The 20331-nt window shown below is 44.8% G+C and overlaps 1 protein-coding gene across 1 annotated transcript in view; it reads left to right on the top strand.

The window, feature by feature from the left end:
• The window catches only part of kcnh8 (potassium voltage-gated channel, subfamily H (eag-related), member 8), a 365157-nt gene that overhangs the window by 312704 nt on the left and 32122 nt on the right, over positions 1–20331 (top strand). The window contains exons 11-13 of the mRNA XM_078200386.1: positions 4130–4344; positions 15355–15396; positions 19115–19470. Of these exons, the coding sequence (XP_078056512.1) occupies positions 4130–4344; positions 15355–15396; positions 19115–19470 (613 nt within the window). The remainder of the gene's footprint in view (positions 1–4129; positions 4345–15354; positions 15397–19114; positions 19471–20331) is intronic.

The raw sequence follows: 20331 nt of genomic DNA, 5'->3' as shown, positions 1-20331 counted from the left end.
AGAGAGCATATCCACAGACTGTTTGAGCTATCAAAGAACAAAGAACAAAGAAAATTACAGCACAGGAACAGGCCCTTCGGCCCTCCAAGCCTGCACCGACCATGCTGCCCGACTGAACTAAAACTCCCTACCCTTCTGGAAAGAATAAAGAAATTTGAGCCAGCCAGGAGTCGAACCTAGAATCTTCTGATCCGTAGTCAGACGACCTCCTTCTCCTGGCCTGTCTACCTCTCTCCCTATAGATTTTACGACTGCCATTGGAAGTTTATAGCACATTGTGGACTCCATTTTCCTAATTTTTCTGAGTTACCTCTTCTCTGAGCTTATCCATGGGGAGCTGCCACAGAGCAATCTTGTGTTTATATTACAGCAGTATGAGGACCTAAGACTGCAGTAAAGTGTGAACTGTGAGAAGTTACTTAGCAAATGATCCTGCAGCAGATACCAGGCTGTCAATACACAGGGTGAATTGGTACCTCACACAAGCAGGATATGAATTCCTTCACCCTTGTTACCATGGTGCAGACAAATAAAAGAACATCAGCAATGATTCAATGGTTGATTATGCCCCAATAGCATTGCTTTTTTGAATGCGGGGCCATGGGATTTGGATCCATTGTGAATGAGAGGAGAGATTTTCTCTTCCCCTCCTGCTTTCCAGTGCTCTGTAATTCCATTTCTATGCTCCCCTATATCTTCTGAGTGGATATCATAGAATAACACAGTGTAAAAGAGGCCCTTCTGCCCATCGATATGTAATTGGGCGCCTGCATTCCAAGTCTTGGACTGATGATGAGCTGCCAGCTGTTTTGTTTCCTGTATGTGCAGTGTCATCTGGCCTTGCTGCGCCAACCACGTGAACATCTAAAGATAGTCTAACAGTAAGTGACATTAATAATTATTTTTGGGTATTGTCATGGGTTGGCAGAAGATCTTCATCTGCAGAGGGGGCTCTTGGACATTTCCTGAAACACTGACAAGGATTGCGAACAAAGAAAAAGGAACATGTCCCTTCAGTGATCCTCTGCCTGTTAGGAATGGGTTAACTGCAACCTTCCACTTTAGACTAATTTGTATGTTGTTTAATAATACTCACCGGGATATATGAAGGGATTACCGGTGGCACTGGGTGTTGGGTGTGTGTATGTGGAGTTGTAAAATAGAATAAAATGAGTTTGTGAAGAAGCTAGACTTGCAACATCTTTTATTACTAGACTGCAACTGAGAGGCTTAACACTGCCCACCTGTTTCACTATCTTTCGCTCCTTCTGAAAAGTTGCCTTGGGGGAATTTGATTGCCCATTTTATGCTGGGGCTACTGAACCCCAGATTCTCCTTCAGTAGCAGTTGTCTGCCTTTTATTAAATGTTCTCTTCTAGCAGTGAAATTTGAAGTTTTTATAGATACATGCAGCATCAGGGCATGATCAAAATATCATAGATACATAGAGCAACGAAGGAGCACATTCAGCACCTTGTGCCTGTGCTGGGTTTTAATCAGAGCAGTCATCCTTCAACCCACATTTCTATTTTGTGTCCATATTCCTGTAAGTTCCTTATCCTCAAGTACCTGCCCAATACCCTTTTCAAATAATTATGGAATCAGCTTTCCAGGTGGTGATCCAGGTCCCAACAACTCTGAGTGAAACAAACTATTCTCACCTCCCCTCTTGTTTTTTCTACCAACGATTTTGAATCTGTAAGCTTTGATTATTGATCTATTTGTAAGAGGGAACAGTTTTTCTCGCTGTACAAAGAACAAAGAATATTACAGCACAGGAACAGGCCCTTCAGCCCTCCAAGCCTGCATCGACCATGCTGCCCAACTGAATTAAAACTCCCTACCCTCCTGGGGACCGTATCCCTCTATTCTCATCCTATTCATATATTTGTCAAGACACCCCTTAAAAGTCACTATTGTATCTGCTTCCACTACCTCCCCTGGCAGCAAGTTCCAGGCACCCACCACCCTCTGTGTAAAAAATTTGCCTCGTACATCTCCTTTCAACCTTGCCCCTCGCACCTTAAACCTATGCCCCCTAGTAATTGACTCTTCCACACTAGGAAAAAGCTTCTGACTTTCCACTCTGTCCGTAATCTTGTAGACTTCTATCAGGTCGCCCCTCAACCTCCATCATCCCAGTGCTCTATCGAAACCTCTCAGCTTGAAAATCTCGATGAGGTCACCTCCTAAAATTCTCTGTTCCAAAAAGAGTCCAAACTTTTCCCTCATTGCCTCATTAGTGAATTTGCTCATCCCAGGGTACACTCTGGCTGCACTCTGGCTACACTCTGGGTCACACCTTTTCCATGGCCTTTACATCTTTTCTGAAGTGGGTTGCCGAACATTGTCCACAATACTCCAGCTGACGGCTAAACAGTGATATATAAAGTTCTAGTATGATCTTGTCCCTTTTATATTTTATGCCTCTATTCAGAAATCAAAGTGACCCATATGCTATGCTCACCACTTTATCAAATTATCCTGTTCCTTTAAGAATTTGTGTTCATGGATACCACGGTCTTGCTGCTTACTTTTTCAAAATCATGCCATTTATAGTCCACTGACTTTCCATTTTAGTCCTCCCAAAGTGCGTCACTTCACACTTCTCGACATGAACTCCATCTGCCACACGTCTGGTCATTTTACCATCACGTCTATATCATCCTGAAGCCTATCATTACCTTTATCATGGTCACCGATGTTGCAAAAATTCATATCATCTGTCAACTTTGTAATGTCATACACCTGAGTATTAGTCACTCATTAAAACAGGAAAGAGTAAGAGACCCAAAACAGACCATAGGAGAACATCACTTCCAATCCCCTCTCAATCTGTAAACCATCAAATCACTCTTTGCCTCTGGGTGCCAAACTGACTTTATCCTTTTCCCTTTACATTACATATTCACACTGACTGTGTGCATTGTGTTAGGTTGCCACTTTTTCATGCATTACATCCTCACTTTGGCTGATGGAGAATTTCTGTGGCTTATGATCAAGGAGTGGACATGAGATCGTGTTATGTTTACAAGTTGTTTTAATCCCAAATGATGAACAGTGAGTGACAGGAATCACTGGATTGTTGCCTTAGGACAAAGAAAATGTAGAAGTTAGCACTGACTTCCCTTTTCCTCGTGATGTCTTTGACACAGTGATGATACTGTGTCTTAGCCATCTCTGGTCATGCCATGTGCGCCATGACCTTTAAGATCTTTGTTCCATGTGAGACTGTGCATACAGCAGACCCCCCCCCCCCCTCCCCCCCGCCACCCCACTTCCTGCAGCAGCTTTATACAGGTGCCTTTATACAGGCCTTACTTGCATTCTGAATGCTTTGATATTTATTTTATCCAGTTCTGCCGTAAAATCCTCCCTCTTAACACTGCCAATTGTAAAATGATTCACTGGCACAAAGTAGATTGCAGAAGCACTCCAGGATTTTCCTCACCATCTTTGAGCTTAAACAATGCACAAACAGCCACAGGCTTCACTGCTACGTCCATACACTCTTCCAAGGTCACAAGATGAACCTGCCTCTTGCCCAAAGATCCACAGCTTTGCTTGTAAACGTGGGGCCAACATCACAGCACCTGTTGGGCAACCTTGGTGCTCACTCATATAACCCCAGAATGTAAATTAGGGTGGCACGATGGCACAGTGGTTAGCACTGCTACCTGACAGTGCCAGGAACCCATGTTCAATTCCCGGCTTGGGTCACTGTCTGTGTGGAGTTTTCACATTCTCCCCATGTCTGCATGGGTTTTCTCCGGGTGCTCCGGTTTCCTCCCACAGTCCGAAAGACATGCTGGTTAGGGGCATTGGCCGTGCTAAATTGCCCCTCAGTGTACCCGAAGAGGTGCCGGAGTGTGGCGACTAGGAGATTTTCACAGTAACTTCATTGCAGTGTTAATGTAAGCCGACTTGTGACAATAATAAGTTAACTAACTAAATTAGGTCGAGATGAAACCCAGTTACATCAACAAAAATCAGATGTTATTTTTTGTTGCTGTCCATGTATTGCACTAAAATCAGCCTTAGTTAGTCTTACTGATGCTGTGTGTTTGAACCTCAGTTCTCCAATCTTTGTGAAATGTTTTATTGATCTGTCTTGCTTGTTGTCTTACAGGTAAAGGTGACCTGATTGGCGCAAATCTCGCAAGCAAAGATCAAGTTATCAAAACCAATTCAGATGTTAAAGCTCTAACCTACTGCGATCTGCAGTGTATTAATCTGAAAGGTCTCTATGAGGTGCTGGATCTCTATCCCGAATACTCTCATAAATTCAAGGAGGACATTCATCACAATCTCACTTATAACCTCAGAGAGGGTCATGAAAGTGATGTAAGTACTTACTTTCTTCATTGTCACATTATGGAGACCATGAAAATTCACACCTGTTTAAATTACCAGTAAAGTTTCAGGACATTAAATTGCTTTTCAGCTTGCAGCTGTAGATTCAAGGTATTTTCCTCCTGTGAATTCAATCTATTTCCACTACAGTGTTACAATGCCTGACCTTTGCCCAACAGGCTCTGATATTCCCAACCTGTTACTGCTCTGACAGGATTTAAACTTGTGTCCTTATTTGGTGCTATTAGTTCGACAGTGTATTTACGCTGTCCATCTACATATTTATCCTTATAAATTCCATTGCCATTTCTACTTCCACAATTTTCTTGCTCTCCTTCCTCCTACTGAAACAAACAATATGGTGGCACAGTGGTTAGCACTGCTGCCTCACAGCACCAGGAACCCCGATTCAATTCCGGCCTGGGGTCACTTGTGTGGAGGTTTGCACATTCTCCCCATGTCTGCATGGGTTTCCTCCGGGTGCTCCGGTTTCCTCCCACAGCCCAAAGATGTGCGGGTTAGTTTGATTGGCCATGCTAAATTGCCCCTTGGTGTCAGGGGGACTAGCAGGGTAAATATGTGGGGTTATGGGAATAGGGCCTGGGTGGGATTGTTGTCAGTGCAAACTCGACGACTGAATGGCCTCCTTCTGCACTGTAGGGATTCTATGATTCTATGTATTGATAAATGGATACAATGTTGGTGACCCTCAGATGTAGATCAATTGTTGTTTGTAAACTGGGAGTCACAACAATGGATTAAGTGACTTATTACAATTGACAGTAGCCCATTCAGTGATCCTTGGGCTGATAGCCCAACCAATTTTCTGGCTTTGTTTTGTCCCCTTTTTTAAAATAGGAAGCTGGATCATGCAATTCCTTTCTATGGGAATGATCCCCAATTTGCTTGAACAATTTAAGATCTGGCCATGGGATGGACAGACTATCTGTCTGATAGTTTTAATCACAATCATATGGATACTATCTGGGCCTGGAACTCAATCAACTTTGAGCTTGTCTAATCTATCCAAGATGGCATTGTCGATACTATCTAGTTCAATATTAATAATGCTATTCAATACTGAGTACCCATCATCTGGAATATGAGCATCATTTCTAGGAATGTAGACTAATACTCATTTAGCAGCATTACAATAACCAGCGAATCAGTTTGAATTTTCCCCCGCAGTATCATTTTGTGGCCAACATGGTCCTTTGTGGTCACGTGGCATCTAACGTTGTTAAACAAACCTTCGCTATTGCTGCCATTAGTATGGAGGAGATGAGGAGAAGCAAATGGTGGTGGCGGCAAAGCAGGAATTTGATGAACGAAAGGCTGATGTTAATGACCTAACCGGCAGTGCTGTGACGTTAAGCTATTATATCCTGCACCTGGAGAGGATGTGAGACAAAAAGGTTCAAGGAGAAATTCATGCTGACTTGCAGTCCCATCTTTATGGCGCAGGCAAATTGCAGCAGATGACAAAGATGATTGAGAACCCACAGAGACAGTTTTTCTAGATCAAGGGTCCCCAAATCCAATGGAGCCCATGGGAACCTCCCAAGGGGTCTGTGGTAAGACCGGCACAACTGCTGTGGAGATGCTTGTCCAATCAGAGGCTGGCTTCTGGAGAACATTGTTGAGAACACTCAGGATGATGGTATATTCCTGCCCTCCTGCAGTGAGGTACAAACTTTGTGTACTTTAGGGCACAGCATAGAGATGGGATTCACACAGTGAGTTACAGGGCACAAGTGAGCTGTAGCCAGGCCAGTAAGGAAAGGATATTTTATGTGCCAGCTCCCTGGAAGACGAGATCGAAAATGAGTTCTGCTGCAGAGGATTCAGATTAAGGGCGGCCTGCAGGTTGAGGCTGATGAACACACACCGAGATACATTGGCAGATTTGCTGTCACTGCCAAGGTGCATGGTGGAGTCCAGCTCTAACTTGGCACAGGGTTTGACACAGAGCTTTGGCCCATTCAGTGGCTTCATGGAATCCTGAAGCTGCTGTCAATTCTCAGGAGGACAGCATCTATGCTCCCATCACTGCCACTCAACCAGTGCCTGGTGCTGTTTGTCAGTCAGCCATCACAAACTGCTGCTTCCAATCTTTCTTTTCAAGTAAATCAATTGGACTAAATTAAACAAACAATGGGACAAAACAAGAAGGGCAGCCTCCCAAAAAGAAAGCAACCGTCCAAAAGAATAACAAAGCAGAAAGGAAACTCAAAACATTAAATCAAAATGTGATTAAGGGGGTCGATAATACAGCCTAGTCCCTGCGGTGCCCAATGAGCATGGAAGGCTCTCGGACACCGTATGCTCCCTCTCCAGGGACACCCGGCCATGAATATAGCTACAGTAGAGGGACAGACAGTCCCCTCTCCCATTGGTTGCCCACTGCCTGGACCTGTTAATAGCATGTTTGGCTAGGCCCAGGAGCAGGTTCACGAGGAGGTCCTCCACCTTCCCCACCTCCCTCCGCACCGGGTGCCAGACTGCTGCTTCCCGTGCTCAGGCAGGCGATTAATGCCTACAGCTCCCCATATCATTTCTCCAATCTCTCCCATTGAAAGTCAGCAGTTTTACATTAGCCATGCTGTGATCACTACTGTATTGGAGCACTCAGCCAGGCGCAGACACTGGCAAGGCAGGCACTATGGGAAAGCAGAAGGCCGAATAGCTCAGTTTTGTATATATTCGTTGGATGAAGTTGTTATGGAATGAGTTTTTGTTCTTCTGTCTTTTATTTCAGGATTTTGGCTAAGGCAATGCTGAGATGGTTTGTAGTAGACAGATGGAAATGTGGGGAAATGTGTGTTCTTTGTTCTTTGAATGATGGAGGAGTGGGGATTTAAGGGAATACAGTGTCTGTTTAGTTGCTCACGGACAACCCATTCAGAATGAAGGTGTCCCAAATGCTTCTTCCCACCTTCTCTTCTTCCTCATTCTCCTCTTCTTCTCCTCCCATGCCAATGGCCTAGTGATGGTGATGTGCACACATGAAAGCAAGGGTGTGGAGAATTTGGAGACATACTCTAATGAATATTGTGGGATTCCATTTGAGCAGCCCAGCAGTGGAACCATTGTTTTGGAACATCAAAGATTTTCTCCATGATGGGAACATGGCTGTCGTTCTACTTTCTCAGTCAACTCGTGATCAGGTGACATGAGTCACTTGTGCAGTGGGTAGCCCTGGTCACCAAACAGCCAACCCCTGGTTCAATATGGTGTCTTAAATATGGCAGTGAAAGCTGACCGACCAAGGATGAAAGCATGGTGGCTGCTGCCAAGGTATTGGGCATTCACCAATGAGATGCTCAGTACATGGCCACACATCAGTTTCACACTAAGGCAGTGATAACTCTTACAATTCTGCTACATTTCCCCATTAATATGTGATATCCGCAGAAGCACACGTGTGCGGTTTTTGGCTCCCTGCATCATTGCGGATTCCTCTACCCTGGTATATCCACATCCCCATTCCTCCTGCTTCTCTCTGCTTAGAGAAAAGACTGTAAAATCTGGAGCACAATGTTACCTCCCTAATGCAGCTATACACAGACAACTGTCAATGTTGCCAGCTCCAACCTGGAAGGAGTCACTAACCTGGAAATTGAGGGCCAAGCTGACTTTTGCAGCCACCGGGAACATCTGCTCTGCAGCTATAGGTCCTGGTCAAGGAGGTGGCTGCCTCCTTGATGAACCATAACTCACTCAGGCCCCACTCCTAGCTGCAGTATATGTACAGCTCGAATACACTCAATGTTCTACTGAGACCTCTCCTCCTCCCTCTGCTGTACACAGCCTCTCCTTCTGATGCCTGCACTCCACATTCCTGGTGTGCTGCAAACCGAGAGAAGGTTGCAACTATTAGCGCAACCAGGGTTCTTGCTGACAGGCCTTCAAAGTGACACTCTCCTTGTAAAATCAAGCAACAGACACTTCCACCACTTCTTCAGAATTCCTCCAACAACACTGCTGCTGTGCAGCAACAGAAAGAAGACAAAAGCACCTGGCCTGAAAGTCCCCTGCTGAACACTTTAAATAGTCCTGGTGAGTGGCCCTTCACACAGCAATACGCGTTAAAGAAGGATGTTAAAAAGTCCAAAAGGGCAAATCTAACACTGAGTGATATCACAATCTGTCCACTCGGCAGACCATTCTCATGTCCTTATGGCACACTGAGGAGGTCAGGCCCGAAGGTTGGAGTGAGTTCAGCGGCCAATTTTGACTGTCATTTCTACCATTCTGTTGACACCTGCAGCTCCACAGAGCTGAATTTCACAGTCACATTGGATGCAATTTGTGACATTGATAAAGACTATTTCACTGCAATGGCAGGGATCTCTCTTAATAAATCCCATGTGCATTTTGAAAATCCATATCAACTTGTACTGCTACCTTCAAAGATTTGTGTTTCTGAACCTCTAAGCCTCTCCATTGCAATGTTACATTTAGTTTATGTTGTCTCTCTTCCTGCTGTCCAAAATGAGCCACTTCTCTGCAGCAAATGTCACCTGTCATGTGGCTGCCCATTTCCCAGCCCTTCTAGATCCTTCTGAAATCTGTTATCTTCCATACAATTAACTTTGTCTCACATTTGTATCATCAGTGCACCCAAACAGGCACCGGACTGTGGCAGTTGGGAAATTTTCACAGTAACTTCATTGCAGTGTTTTATTATAAGCCTACTTGTGACACTAATAAATGAACTTTAACTTTAAACTTTATCTGCAAATGTTGAAGTTGTGCCGTTTTTTCTCAGCTCCATATACGTTAAAATAACAGAGGTCCTCATACTGACCCTCGGGAAACAGCACTGTATGCTTCCCTTGAGTCTGACAAACAGCTATTCAGCATTGCTCTCTGCTTTCTACCTGTGAGCCAATTTCAATTCACACAACCGGTGCCCCATAACCCCATGGGCTCCAATTCTTGCTTTTCTATTTACCATTTACAGCTTGTGTTCATTTCCAGAATCACTTTGCCTCCCTCCGACGCCCTCTGATTTATTTGTGAAGGTGATTGTATTCATCCCAATGTGTCTCTTTACCTTTCTCCCTGCAGGATTTGCAGAGTTAGTTTTTACTGCTTTTATCACTTCATATTGTTCTATTGGTCCAATTGTCATCAAGGTTATTTTGTCTATGCTCCTTAACCCTGGGTATGCATTTATCTTAACTTTTAAAAAATCTAATCTCGTGTTTTTCAACACTTTAGAAATCCGCACAGCCTAAACATTTGTTCAGTGTCTTACCCTGAAGATCACATCATTAATACCTTATCAGATTTGTGAGGAAACTGTTTTTAACAAAACAAGTTATCGTAGTGTATGGTGCTTGTGTTAACAGTAACATTTTTCACATAGAAAGAATACTTTATTAAGTACTGCAAATGTTTTAACAATTTATGAAGTGAAGAACAAATGTTTAGGCTGCGCGGATTTCTAAAATGTTGAAAAAAACGAGATTAGATTTTTTTAAAGTATCCGACAATTTGCGGTGGCAAATGTAAATGATAGTCGATTCGCTTATTCTTCGTTTTGCGAGACAAAATAGGAATAATTTCATTGAAGAAAATTCTGAAACTTAATCAACTTAATCAATAAAAACTATATATTGGTGTTAGTCAAAACTTTCTTTGCCTGAGGATTCAATTGCACCTTATTACTGTCCTCCGCTAAAATGATTCTCACTCAAAGGAAATCAAGAGAACAAGGAAAGAAATTGACACTGGTCTAATTCTTAATAATATCTCGGCTAACAGTGAATAGAATATTGTACCTCTAGAAGCATATTGCATTAAATTACAGTGCAAGTTCTACCTTCTTGTTGAACTTCCAGAGTGGAAGCTTTGTGAGTAGCTGTTACCCTTAGATGTGTTTTAAGCCATATGTCTGTCTATGAACAGGGAGTTGCCAGTGTCAAAACATTGGCAGTGAAAAAGTATATTTCTTCTTTCTGTTCTTCAAGTTCAATGAGTATTAATTTTAGCACCAATGCTCACAGTGACATAGATAGCACAGGCAAGAGGGATGATTGGGTGGAATTTGGAGACATTGAAAATTGCGCAAAACATTGAACTGGATAAGGTCTTATGATCAACAGACCAAACCTTTCCATAATCATTCCTGTTCTCACAGTGTTTCCATCAGCCACAACAAATTTTGAACCCCTCTATGTCGTGGAATATTTAGCCATAGCAAAGGGGGTGGCGGGGGGTGTGCAGGGGTTGTGGGGTGTGAAATTGAAGGAATGGGATTTCCTCTGGGCTCCTGCCCGCCCTGACCTCATTGCAATTTTATGCTAAGGTGGGCAAGGCATCAGACGGAATGCCCACTTTTGCCCCAATTGAAGTCCTTAAGTCGACAATTATTGACGACTTAGAACATAGAACATAGAACAGTACAGCACAGAACAGGCCCTTCGGCCCACGATGTTGTGCCGAGCTTTATCTGAAACCAAGATCAAGCTATCCCACTCCCTATCATCCTGGTGTGCTCCATGTGCCTATCCAATAACCGCTTAAATGTTCCTAAAGTGTCTGACTCCACTATCACTGCAGGCAGCCCATTCCACACCCCAACCACTCTCTGCGTAAAGAACCTACCTCTGATATCCTTCCTGTATCTCCCACCACGAACCCTATAGTTATGCCCCCTTGTAATAGCTCCATCCACCCGAGGAAATAGTCTTTGACTTAAAGGCTGTTTCCTGCCCAGCCTCAATTTTTAGGCTGGCGAGTGGATTTACCTGCAGTGGGGTAAGTCCAAAAATGAAGGGGCTTAGGCCACGGTGAGAAGGCGGGTAAGGAGCATGTCCATCTGAAGCCCCCATCTGCCTTTGGCTGCCACCCTTTAAGGTTTGGTAGCCGCTGGTTGCCTCCCTCACCTACCCTACCTCCTGACCCCAACCCCCAACACCTCAATTGCCCACTTTTCACACTGCCCAGGCCTCCCCAAACTGGGATCCTCCAGAACTTATTCTGCCATCCGAATATGAGATTTAGGCTCTAACATGTTGAAGTGCTTCCTCTTCACTGCAGGGAGAAGAGAACAGCCCACAGCTCTCTAAGGCAGGACTTCCTCTCGAGTGAGGGGCTGAAGTCCCACCTATTCCCAGTTAATGCTGATTTGAACATGAAATGGCAGCGGGATAGTCAAAGTCATTGGGAAAGTTCTAAGAGAGGAAGGAAGAAATCAGGAAGTGGGGCTGTTCACTGATGTTTGTAATATTCAGTACATTTACAACTCCTCAGACATTGAAGCAGTCCATGTCCGTATGTAGCAAGAATTGGCAACATTCAGGCCTGGTCTGATAAGTGGCAAGCAATATTTGTACCACACAATTGTCTAGAAAATGACAATCTCATAAAAGAGAGAATCTAGCCATCTCACAATGATATTTAAAATGGAATTAATATTGCTGAATGCCCCAACAAGAACATTCTAGCAATTAACATTCACCAGAAACCGAATGGGATCAGGAATATAAAACTGTGGCTACAAGGGTAATTTGCTACCAAATAAACCTGTTGGACTTTAACCTGGTGTTGTTAAAAGTCTTACTGTGTTCACCCCAGTCCAACGCCGGCATCTCCACATCATGGCTACAAGGGTAAGTCAGAGGCTGGGAATCCTGCAGTAAGTAACTCTCCTTCTGACTCCCTAAAGTCTGTCCAGCATCTACAAGGCACAAGTCAGGAATCTGATGGAATTCCCTCCACTTGCTTGGATGAGTGCAGCTCCAAAAACACTCAAGGTGCTCGACATCATCCAGGACAAAGCAGCCCACTTGATCAGCTCCAATTTAAACTTCATTCACTCCACCACCGGTGCACCACGGCAGCAGTGTGTACAATATGCGAGGTGCATTGCAGCAACTCGTCAGGACTTCTTTGACAACACTTCCCAGACCTATACGCCGGAATTTTCCAGCCGTTTATGATCCACCAGTGGAAGAGGATATTGCAAGGAATAATGATGGAGGAATCTGGTACATTAGCTATAAGATATGAATCAGTGAGTATATCTGTCAGGGGGTTTTCCAACCTTCCCCAGTTTCCCTTGCTTAAAACTAAACCCCCCCCCCGCCGGCCGCTGTAAGCAAGGACAGAGAATTTGGCGCTCAGCCAAATCTCTGTTCACTGTAGCTGGACCAGAGAATCCCACTGGCATGAATGGCTGGAGAATCCCACCCATAATCTCTACCAACTAGAAGCACAAGAGCAAAAGGCACATGGAGACACCACCAACTGCGATGTCCCCTCCAAGCCCCATACTGACCTGGGACTACATTGCCGTTCTTTTACTATTGCTGTGTCAAAATCGTGGATCTCCTTTCCTAACAGCAATGCACTTATACCTACATCACATTGAGTGCAGCGGTTCAAGAAGGCAACTCGCCACCACTGTCTCCAGGACAACTAGAGAGGGAAAACAATGCTGGCCTCACCAGCCACATTCTCATCCCATGCAAGAGTGAAAAAAAGGCTGGATTGTAGGAGGTCTAACTTACTATTAGGAAAGTGATCAGAGACACCTAATCAGAATGGAATATTGAACATTAATTCTAAAATATAACAATGATGTAGCTTCTGTAAGTAGTGTAGCAGCAAAGTTAGAAATCCAGTATTTAACATTCCTTTGCATTCTGTAGTTGAAAAGAATATTTCTGAGGAGTCCCTTTCTGCCATAATTCAACAAAAAGCAGAGACTGATGCGAAGGGCTGAATTCTCCCATTCTGCAGGCAGGAGTGAAGAGTCTAGTGGGAACCAAAACATCAGAAACTCACCAGCGTTAAATTGCGTAGCAATTCTCCCAGTGGCGGGTTAATGACATGTCAGTTGCTGGCTGGTGGCATGAAGTTATTTGCATCTCCTGAATGTTCATTAAAACAGTAGCCCATCACCATCCTGTTAGATCTTCCAATCTTGCACCATGCTAGCATGAAATTACATTCATCTCGAACCCTATTGCTAAAGAGAGATGTATACAAGGTGGTTCTCAGTTTGCAAGAGACTTCAGGGAGAGTGCAACATTGCCAGTGCTGCGCTGCTCCTAATGCGTTAAGAAGGAGATAAACAAGGACTCCAAAACAAGGTGGGTAGCGGTACAAGTGGGGCATGGGCACCTCGCAGGTCATGACCTCGGGGTGTGGTGGTGCGTGCAGGAGGAGGTGGGGGGCAAGGCGGGGCAGGGGAGTGGCAATTGAATTGAGGAACTGACTGCTTCTTGAAGCTGCTGCCTTTTCCCTGTGAGTTGCTGACATCCTGCACAATTTGGTGAAGACAGGTAAGCTGGAGAGAGTAATATCTGTGAGGAACTGGTATTTAAATATGACAGCGGGACCTTGGAACCCTCCAGCTGACAGCAGGTGGACAATCAGCTGCCGGCCCACCAGGTGAAATGGAGGGGAACACATCTGTGCATAATTATTGAGGTTCCGAGCACAGAATCTAGTGCAGAATCCTGTCATTCTGGCCAATGGGAAAGGTGCCACCAGAGCTTATTTATTTATTAGTCACAAGTATGGCTTACATTCACACTGCAGTGAAGTTTTTAGTACACTGAGGGAGAATTTAGCATGGCCAATTCATCTTTCAAAATGGGAGAATTCCACTCTAAAACTTGTGCCAAACCAAGAAATGGTTGCACTGGAGGAGGTGCAAAGGAGATTCACCAGGATACTGTCTGGGATGGAACATTTAAGTTATGAAGAGAGGTTGGTTAGGCTTCTGTTGTTTTCGTTGGAGCAGAGAAGACTGAGGGGTGACCTGAAAGAGGTGTACAAGATTATGAGGGACATGGACAGAGTGGATAAGGAGCAGCTGTTCCCCTTAGTTGAAGGGTCAGTCATGAGGGGACATAGATTCAAGGTGAGGGGCAGAAAGTTTAGGAGGGATGTGAGGAAAAACGTTTTTACCCAGAAGGTGGTGACAGTCTGGAATGTGCTGCCTGGGAGGGTGGTGGAGGCGGGTTGCCTCACACCCCTTAAAAAGTATCTGGATGAGCACTTGGCACATCATAACATTCAAGGCTATGGGCCAAGTGCTGGCAGATGGGACTAGGTGGGACTTCAGGTGTTTCTAATGCGTCGGTGTGGACTTGATGGGCTGAAGGGCCTCTTCTGCACTGTATGATTCTATGATACTATGAATTTAAAACATCAGCTTTGTTCCTTGTCGCACCATTCATCAACTTAAATATTTCCTTGCAATGAAGGTTCCAGATTACTTTGATCACTTGATGTCCTGATAATTACCTGGCTATCTTTGCTGTTTTCTGCTGATTAATAAAAAGATGACTATATTGCATTGTGTTCACCTGCTGAGCTGGAGTTATTTCAAAAGAAAGCAGTCAAGATGATGAAGTAGCACCAACGCCCACATAATGAACAGAGGCGGTGCTGTGTATAAAGGGTGGAGAGCCTACTGGTAGTAGGCTGTGCAAATACTGGAACTGTCCTAATGTTTGCTCCCTCAGTCAATCACCATAATTATTAGTCAAAAGCAGCCAAATTAGTACTGGATCAAACATTCTGGCTTTCTAAGAAAATAAGGCATTAGTTATAATGGTGCGGGATTGCTGACAGCAATAACTGTGAGGAATACACTCCGTTCTGTTCTATTTATGTATGTAACTGTAGTCACATGACCTAATCAGAAGTGAATATTGCTTTCTTCAGACAAAGCATTGAGGTTAAGATAGAAATAATTGTAACATTCCTGGGCAAGGTTTGTGACATCCCTGAACAGTTTTTTGCACTATTTCTCCTTATTCAAAAATTTCCTTCGAACGTGAAAGGTGAAGAACTGTTAAAATTAAAAAGATCAACACACCAGTTTCTGAAATCATCCCCAACAGTACTGTGTTCTTTGCAGGCATTCATTACTAAATTAATCTTGCTATTTCATAGAATCTTACATTTTAGATGTTAGCAACCCTCTCTGCAAAAAGAAATTTCTGCCTCATACAGATGTTTTTATTTCAACAGGGGATTTCAAGACTGTCCAACAAACCATACACAATACCCCAGGTATGCTGCATATGTTCTTTATGCTTTATGTTCTTAAACCAGTCATTTAAGTAAATTAGTATTAGTTAATAAATAATGAGTTAAAATAAATAGTATCCAGAATGGTAGTACTTGCACTGTGATTTTAAACTGATATTTAACATTTTATGAACAATAAATTGATTAGGCATTGTTTTACAATTTCTTGAACATGAGTTACAGTAAGTAATTCATTTAAATCAAATACAGCACTCATTGGGCCCGATTTTACCATTGCTACGGGCGCGAAAACATGTTAAAGTCGGGTGTGAGGCCATTATTGCGATCCGCACCCACATCCACACAGATCGCCACTTTACCGAAACCCGGGAATGGCGGCGATTCGATTCGCGCCCAAAGCAGGTGCAATGACGATTTAAATGCATTTGTATTCATTTAAATTGAATTAATGAACTGCCTGCCCAACTTTATCAGCATTTCCCCCTTTACCACCGCGTTTGCCAATCCGGAACCGCGCCGTAATGGACCTGCTAAATAAAAGTCTGAATTGGGCGCTCCAGCTTCTGAAGAGCGCGTTCAGAGCTTCCAACGGATCTCTGACTCAGATCAGTGGTGGGGGGAGGAGGGAGGCGGGTCAGATCATTCTCCGGTTGGGGGGGGAGGAGGGGAGTGAGGCCAGATCATTGTCTGGTTGGTGGGGGGGAGGAGGAGGCGGGTCAGATGTATCTCTGGTGGGGGAGGGGGGAGGGCTGATCATTGTCTAGTGGTGGGGGTAAGGGTTGATCATTGTCTGGTAGGGAGGGAGGAGGAGGCGGGTCAGATGTTCCTCTGGAGGGGAGGGGGAGTGAGGCCAGACCATTCTCTGGGGGGGGGGGGGGGGGAAGGGGGGAGTGAGGCCAGTTCATTGTCGGGGTGGGGGGGGGGGAGTGAGGCCAGATCGTTGTCGGGGGGGGTTAGGGGAGTGAGCCAGATCATTGTATGGGGGGGGGTGAGTGAGGCCAGATCATTCTCTGGGGAGGGCGGGGGGAGTGAGGCCAGACCGTTGTCTGGGCGGGGGGGAAGAGGGAAGGGGGTAAGATGTATCTCGGGAGGGGGGAGGCCCGATCGCTCACTGGTGGGGAGGGGCAGATGGATCTCTGGTTGGGGGGGGCAGGTGGATCTCTGGTGGGGGGGGCAGATGGATCTCTGGTGGGGGGGCAAATGGATCTCCGGTGGGGGCGGCAGATGGATCTCTGGTGGTGGGGGGGGGCAGATGGATCTCTGGTGGGGGGGCCGGGGGTCTGTTGCCACTCTGCAGGCGATCGGTGGGGAGGGGAGGGGGCAGGGGTGGCGATTGGTCTGGGTAGTGGGGTGGGTGGATAAGGGGGACAGTGATGTGTGTGGGTAGCGGGGGGGGGGTGGATAAGGGGGTCAGTGATGTTGTAGGGGTGGGGGTGATGTGTGTGGCGACAATCGCTCCCGCTTTTCGCTCCCGGGCCGCTTTCTCCGTTTTCTGTGGCCCGGGAGTGATCTGACACGGGCGCGCTTTTACAAATTTTTTTCTAACTGCGCATGTGCAGTTCAGAGCTCCGCTCGTTCCGGCCGCGCTAAGCCCCGCCCACAGGGCGAATGGGACTGGAGATGTTTTTTTCAGGCTGAGTGTGTATGGGGGCGCCTGAAAGCAGATTTCCAAATCGGATCTGCATTACGCCCGGATTCAGCACTTAGAATGAAAATGGTAAAATCAGGCCCATTGTGTTGCACTAGAGACATTGAAGATCAGAGTTCGCCATTCAGCCCATCGAGCCTGCTCCACCGTTCACTATAACCATGGCTGATCATCCAACTCAATAACCTAATCCTACTTTCCCCCCATATCATTTGATCCCCTTCACCCCAAAAGCTGTATCTAACTCCTTCTTAAAATTATGCAGGGCAGAATTCTCCAATCTTGTGCTGGCCACCGCTGCCAGTGAGAACGGAGAATTTGGCACTCAGCCAAACCTCCATTCACTGCACCAAGAATGGAGAATCCCAGCCAGAGGCGAGGTCAGAGGTTTCCGGCGACAATATTTTGGCCTCAACTGTTTTCTGTGATAGTGAATTCCACAGGCTCACCATTCTCTGGATGAAGAAATGTCTCCTCATCTCAGGCCTAAAAGGTTTACCCCGTTTCCTTGGACTATGAGTCCAGGTTCTGCACACCCCCACCATCCTGTATCGACCCTATCTAGTCCTGCTAGAATTTTATAGGTTTCTACGAGATTCGCCTTCATTCTTCTGAACATCATTGAATATAATTCTAACTGACTCAATCTCTGTTCATATATCAGTCCCACCATCCCAGGAATCAGTCTGGTCTGCCAGAAGCACCATAGGAACATACGAGCGATGATAGACAGGAAAAACCTTTCCAATCTGTCCCATTCAATTGTGAAAGCTTTACAATATATATAGGCTGGAATTTTACAGTCCCGCCCACCACAGGAACCAGAGCAGGTGAGGGGCGGGCCATGGAAATGTCCGTTGACCTCAGGCGGGACTTTCCAGTTTTAGGGGAGTGAGGCTGGAAAATCCCACCCATAGTCTCCATCCCATCTGAAAACCTCCTGAGACAAGCAAAACAAACCCTACACCAATTAGGGGAAAGAAATCTGTAACATTCCTCTCTGCCTCCCTCAAATGATAAAAACAAGTATTTCAGATCATTCATTTCATGATAATTCCTTCAATTCCCTGTATTACGTGCCTCTTGTAAGAGGTAAGCTCTCCACCCAACCAGAAACAGGACCTGCTCTCACTTGAAGGAATTCAATGAGTTCAGGCCCAGTGTATGACCAACAACCTTTTTTTAAATATGAATTTGAATTTATTCTCCGATGGTAAATTGCACAGATTTGGCCAAACCCACAACAACTAAACACATGGCATACAGGCTTTCATAATAGACTAACTGCAATGTTTCAGTCTTTAGTCTAACTGTTGGTAGGACCATGAGTTGCTCTTGTCAATGTGATGGAGCAAGGGCAGCACCTATGGATGTTGCTCATCATTGCCAGTGTGATGGTCTGGAGGAGTGTTTTCACCTTCTTCCATCAGCTTTTCCTTTTGCATTCTGATTTCATCCAGCCTTTTTTTCAATTTCTCATGGTGCAAACCTTCATTTATTTCCAATTTACACTCCTTCACAGCTCTGACCTTCCTAATTCCATGTGCACAGTCAATCCATTCCTTCTCAAATACATGGCAATGAGCTGTACCCCCATTGGGCTGTACACCACTTTGGACCAGCAGCCATTTGTCAATATTGATACCTATCTTTTCCTGGAGATAATCAATGGCATGGTTCTCAACAACAGCATGTCCACACTCGGTTAGAACTCCATTCACTGCAGCGGGACTGGAGAATCCCAGATGCGGGCGAGGTCAGAGAATTCTGGCCCAAAGCTTCCCAGTTTCCTGACCAGTATTTATCCCTCAGGTAATATCACTAAGACAGATTATCTGGTTATTTATTACATTGCTGTTTGTGGGACCTTGCTCTGCGCCAATTGCCTGCTGTTTTTTCCGACATTGCAATTGTAACTTCAGTGGCATCTTAAGATGTCCTGAGGTTAAGAAAGACACCAAGGCTGCTTTTCTATTCATCATATCACTTTTAATTGTCATTTATCTCACTAGGTTCCTTGCCAGTCAAAAGTGAACTGTTTAGTTCCTGACAATTCTGTACTGATTGTTTCTTGTCCCCATTTACACATAGTCAGATTCCAATGGAAATGGGAACCTAAACCAGAAACTCGATTCTATTGTAGAAGATGAAGAAGAGGTGGAAGAAGTGGATGAAACTACACCATTGTCACGTATTTCTACCAACTTTGCATCCTACAATCGATCCTTGAACTTTAACCGAACTATGAATACCAGCAATTTCCTAGGAGCCAATCAGCAGCTCCTCACGGGCCCTATGGGCTTCAGATCTCCTATCAGAGGCTGCAGTGTAATGATCAGAAGCAGACAAGACTATGAATCTGTTAATGTACGAAGCGGAAAAGACAAGAACCTAAAACTTCACCTCTCTGCATTAAGCACATGTGCTCCCCCTGATCTCAGTCCAAGGTACAACCGAATCAATATAGTTCAGTTTTTCTTATCTTCTTTCTATTTTCTTTTTGTGGTTACTGATATGAGGGATTTCCATGCAGGAAATGGAACATTTTTCTACACGGCCACCCACTGCATTAAGCTGCATACAACTGAAAATTACAGATGGTGATATTCGTGTATAAACATTTAGTGATCATCCTGATTTTTAAAGTTTAAAGTTTATTTATTAGTCACAAGTACATTACCATTGCAATGAAGCCACTGTGAAATTCCTCTAGTCGCCTGTTCGGGTCAATGCACCTAACCAGCACGTCTTTCAGAATGTGGGAGGAAACCAGAGGGCCCGGAGGAAACCCACGCAGACACGGGGAGAACATGCAAACTCCACACAGGCAGTGACCCAAGCCAGGAATCGAACCCGGGTTCCCTGGCACTCTGGAGCAGCAGTGCTAACCACTATGCTACTGTGCTGCCCATACCTAGCAGATTTAGCAGAGCTATTAACTTATTTATTTTAAATCAACTAATCGCTCCACAAAATAGTGAGCAGGGGAATGCCATGTGAACATGTTACGTACTTATGTGCTGTGACAAAAACATGCCAATGTCACCCACAATAATTTCTAACATTTCAGATTGGATTTTGTGAGCACATTGTGCAAACTAAATGAACAGAAAATCTTCTTTTTCTTTTATGGGATGTTAGCGTCACAAGCTCTGCCAGCATTTGTTACCTATCCCTAATTGCCCTTGGGAAGGTGGTCCTGAGTTGGCCTCTTAAACTACTGCAGTCTGTCTGGTAGAAGGCGAAATCTAGTGGTTTAACTTTGCGTCTGGTTTCAAAATACATTCCATCAATTGATTGTAGTTTCA

This window comes from Mustelus asterias, chromosome 2 (assembly GCF_964213995.1).
Source record: "Mustelus asterias chromosome 2, sMusAst1.hap1.1, whole genome shotgun sequence".
NCBI classification, from domain to species: domain Eukaryota; kingdom Metazoa; phylum Chordata; class Chondrichthyes; order Carcharhiniformes; family Triakidae; genus Mustelus; species Mustelus asterias.
Note: the sequence above shows the minus strand (reverse complement) of the source record. Positions and strands in the feature narration are given on the sequence as shown.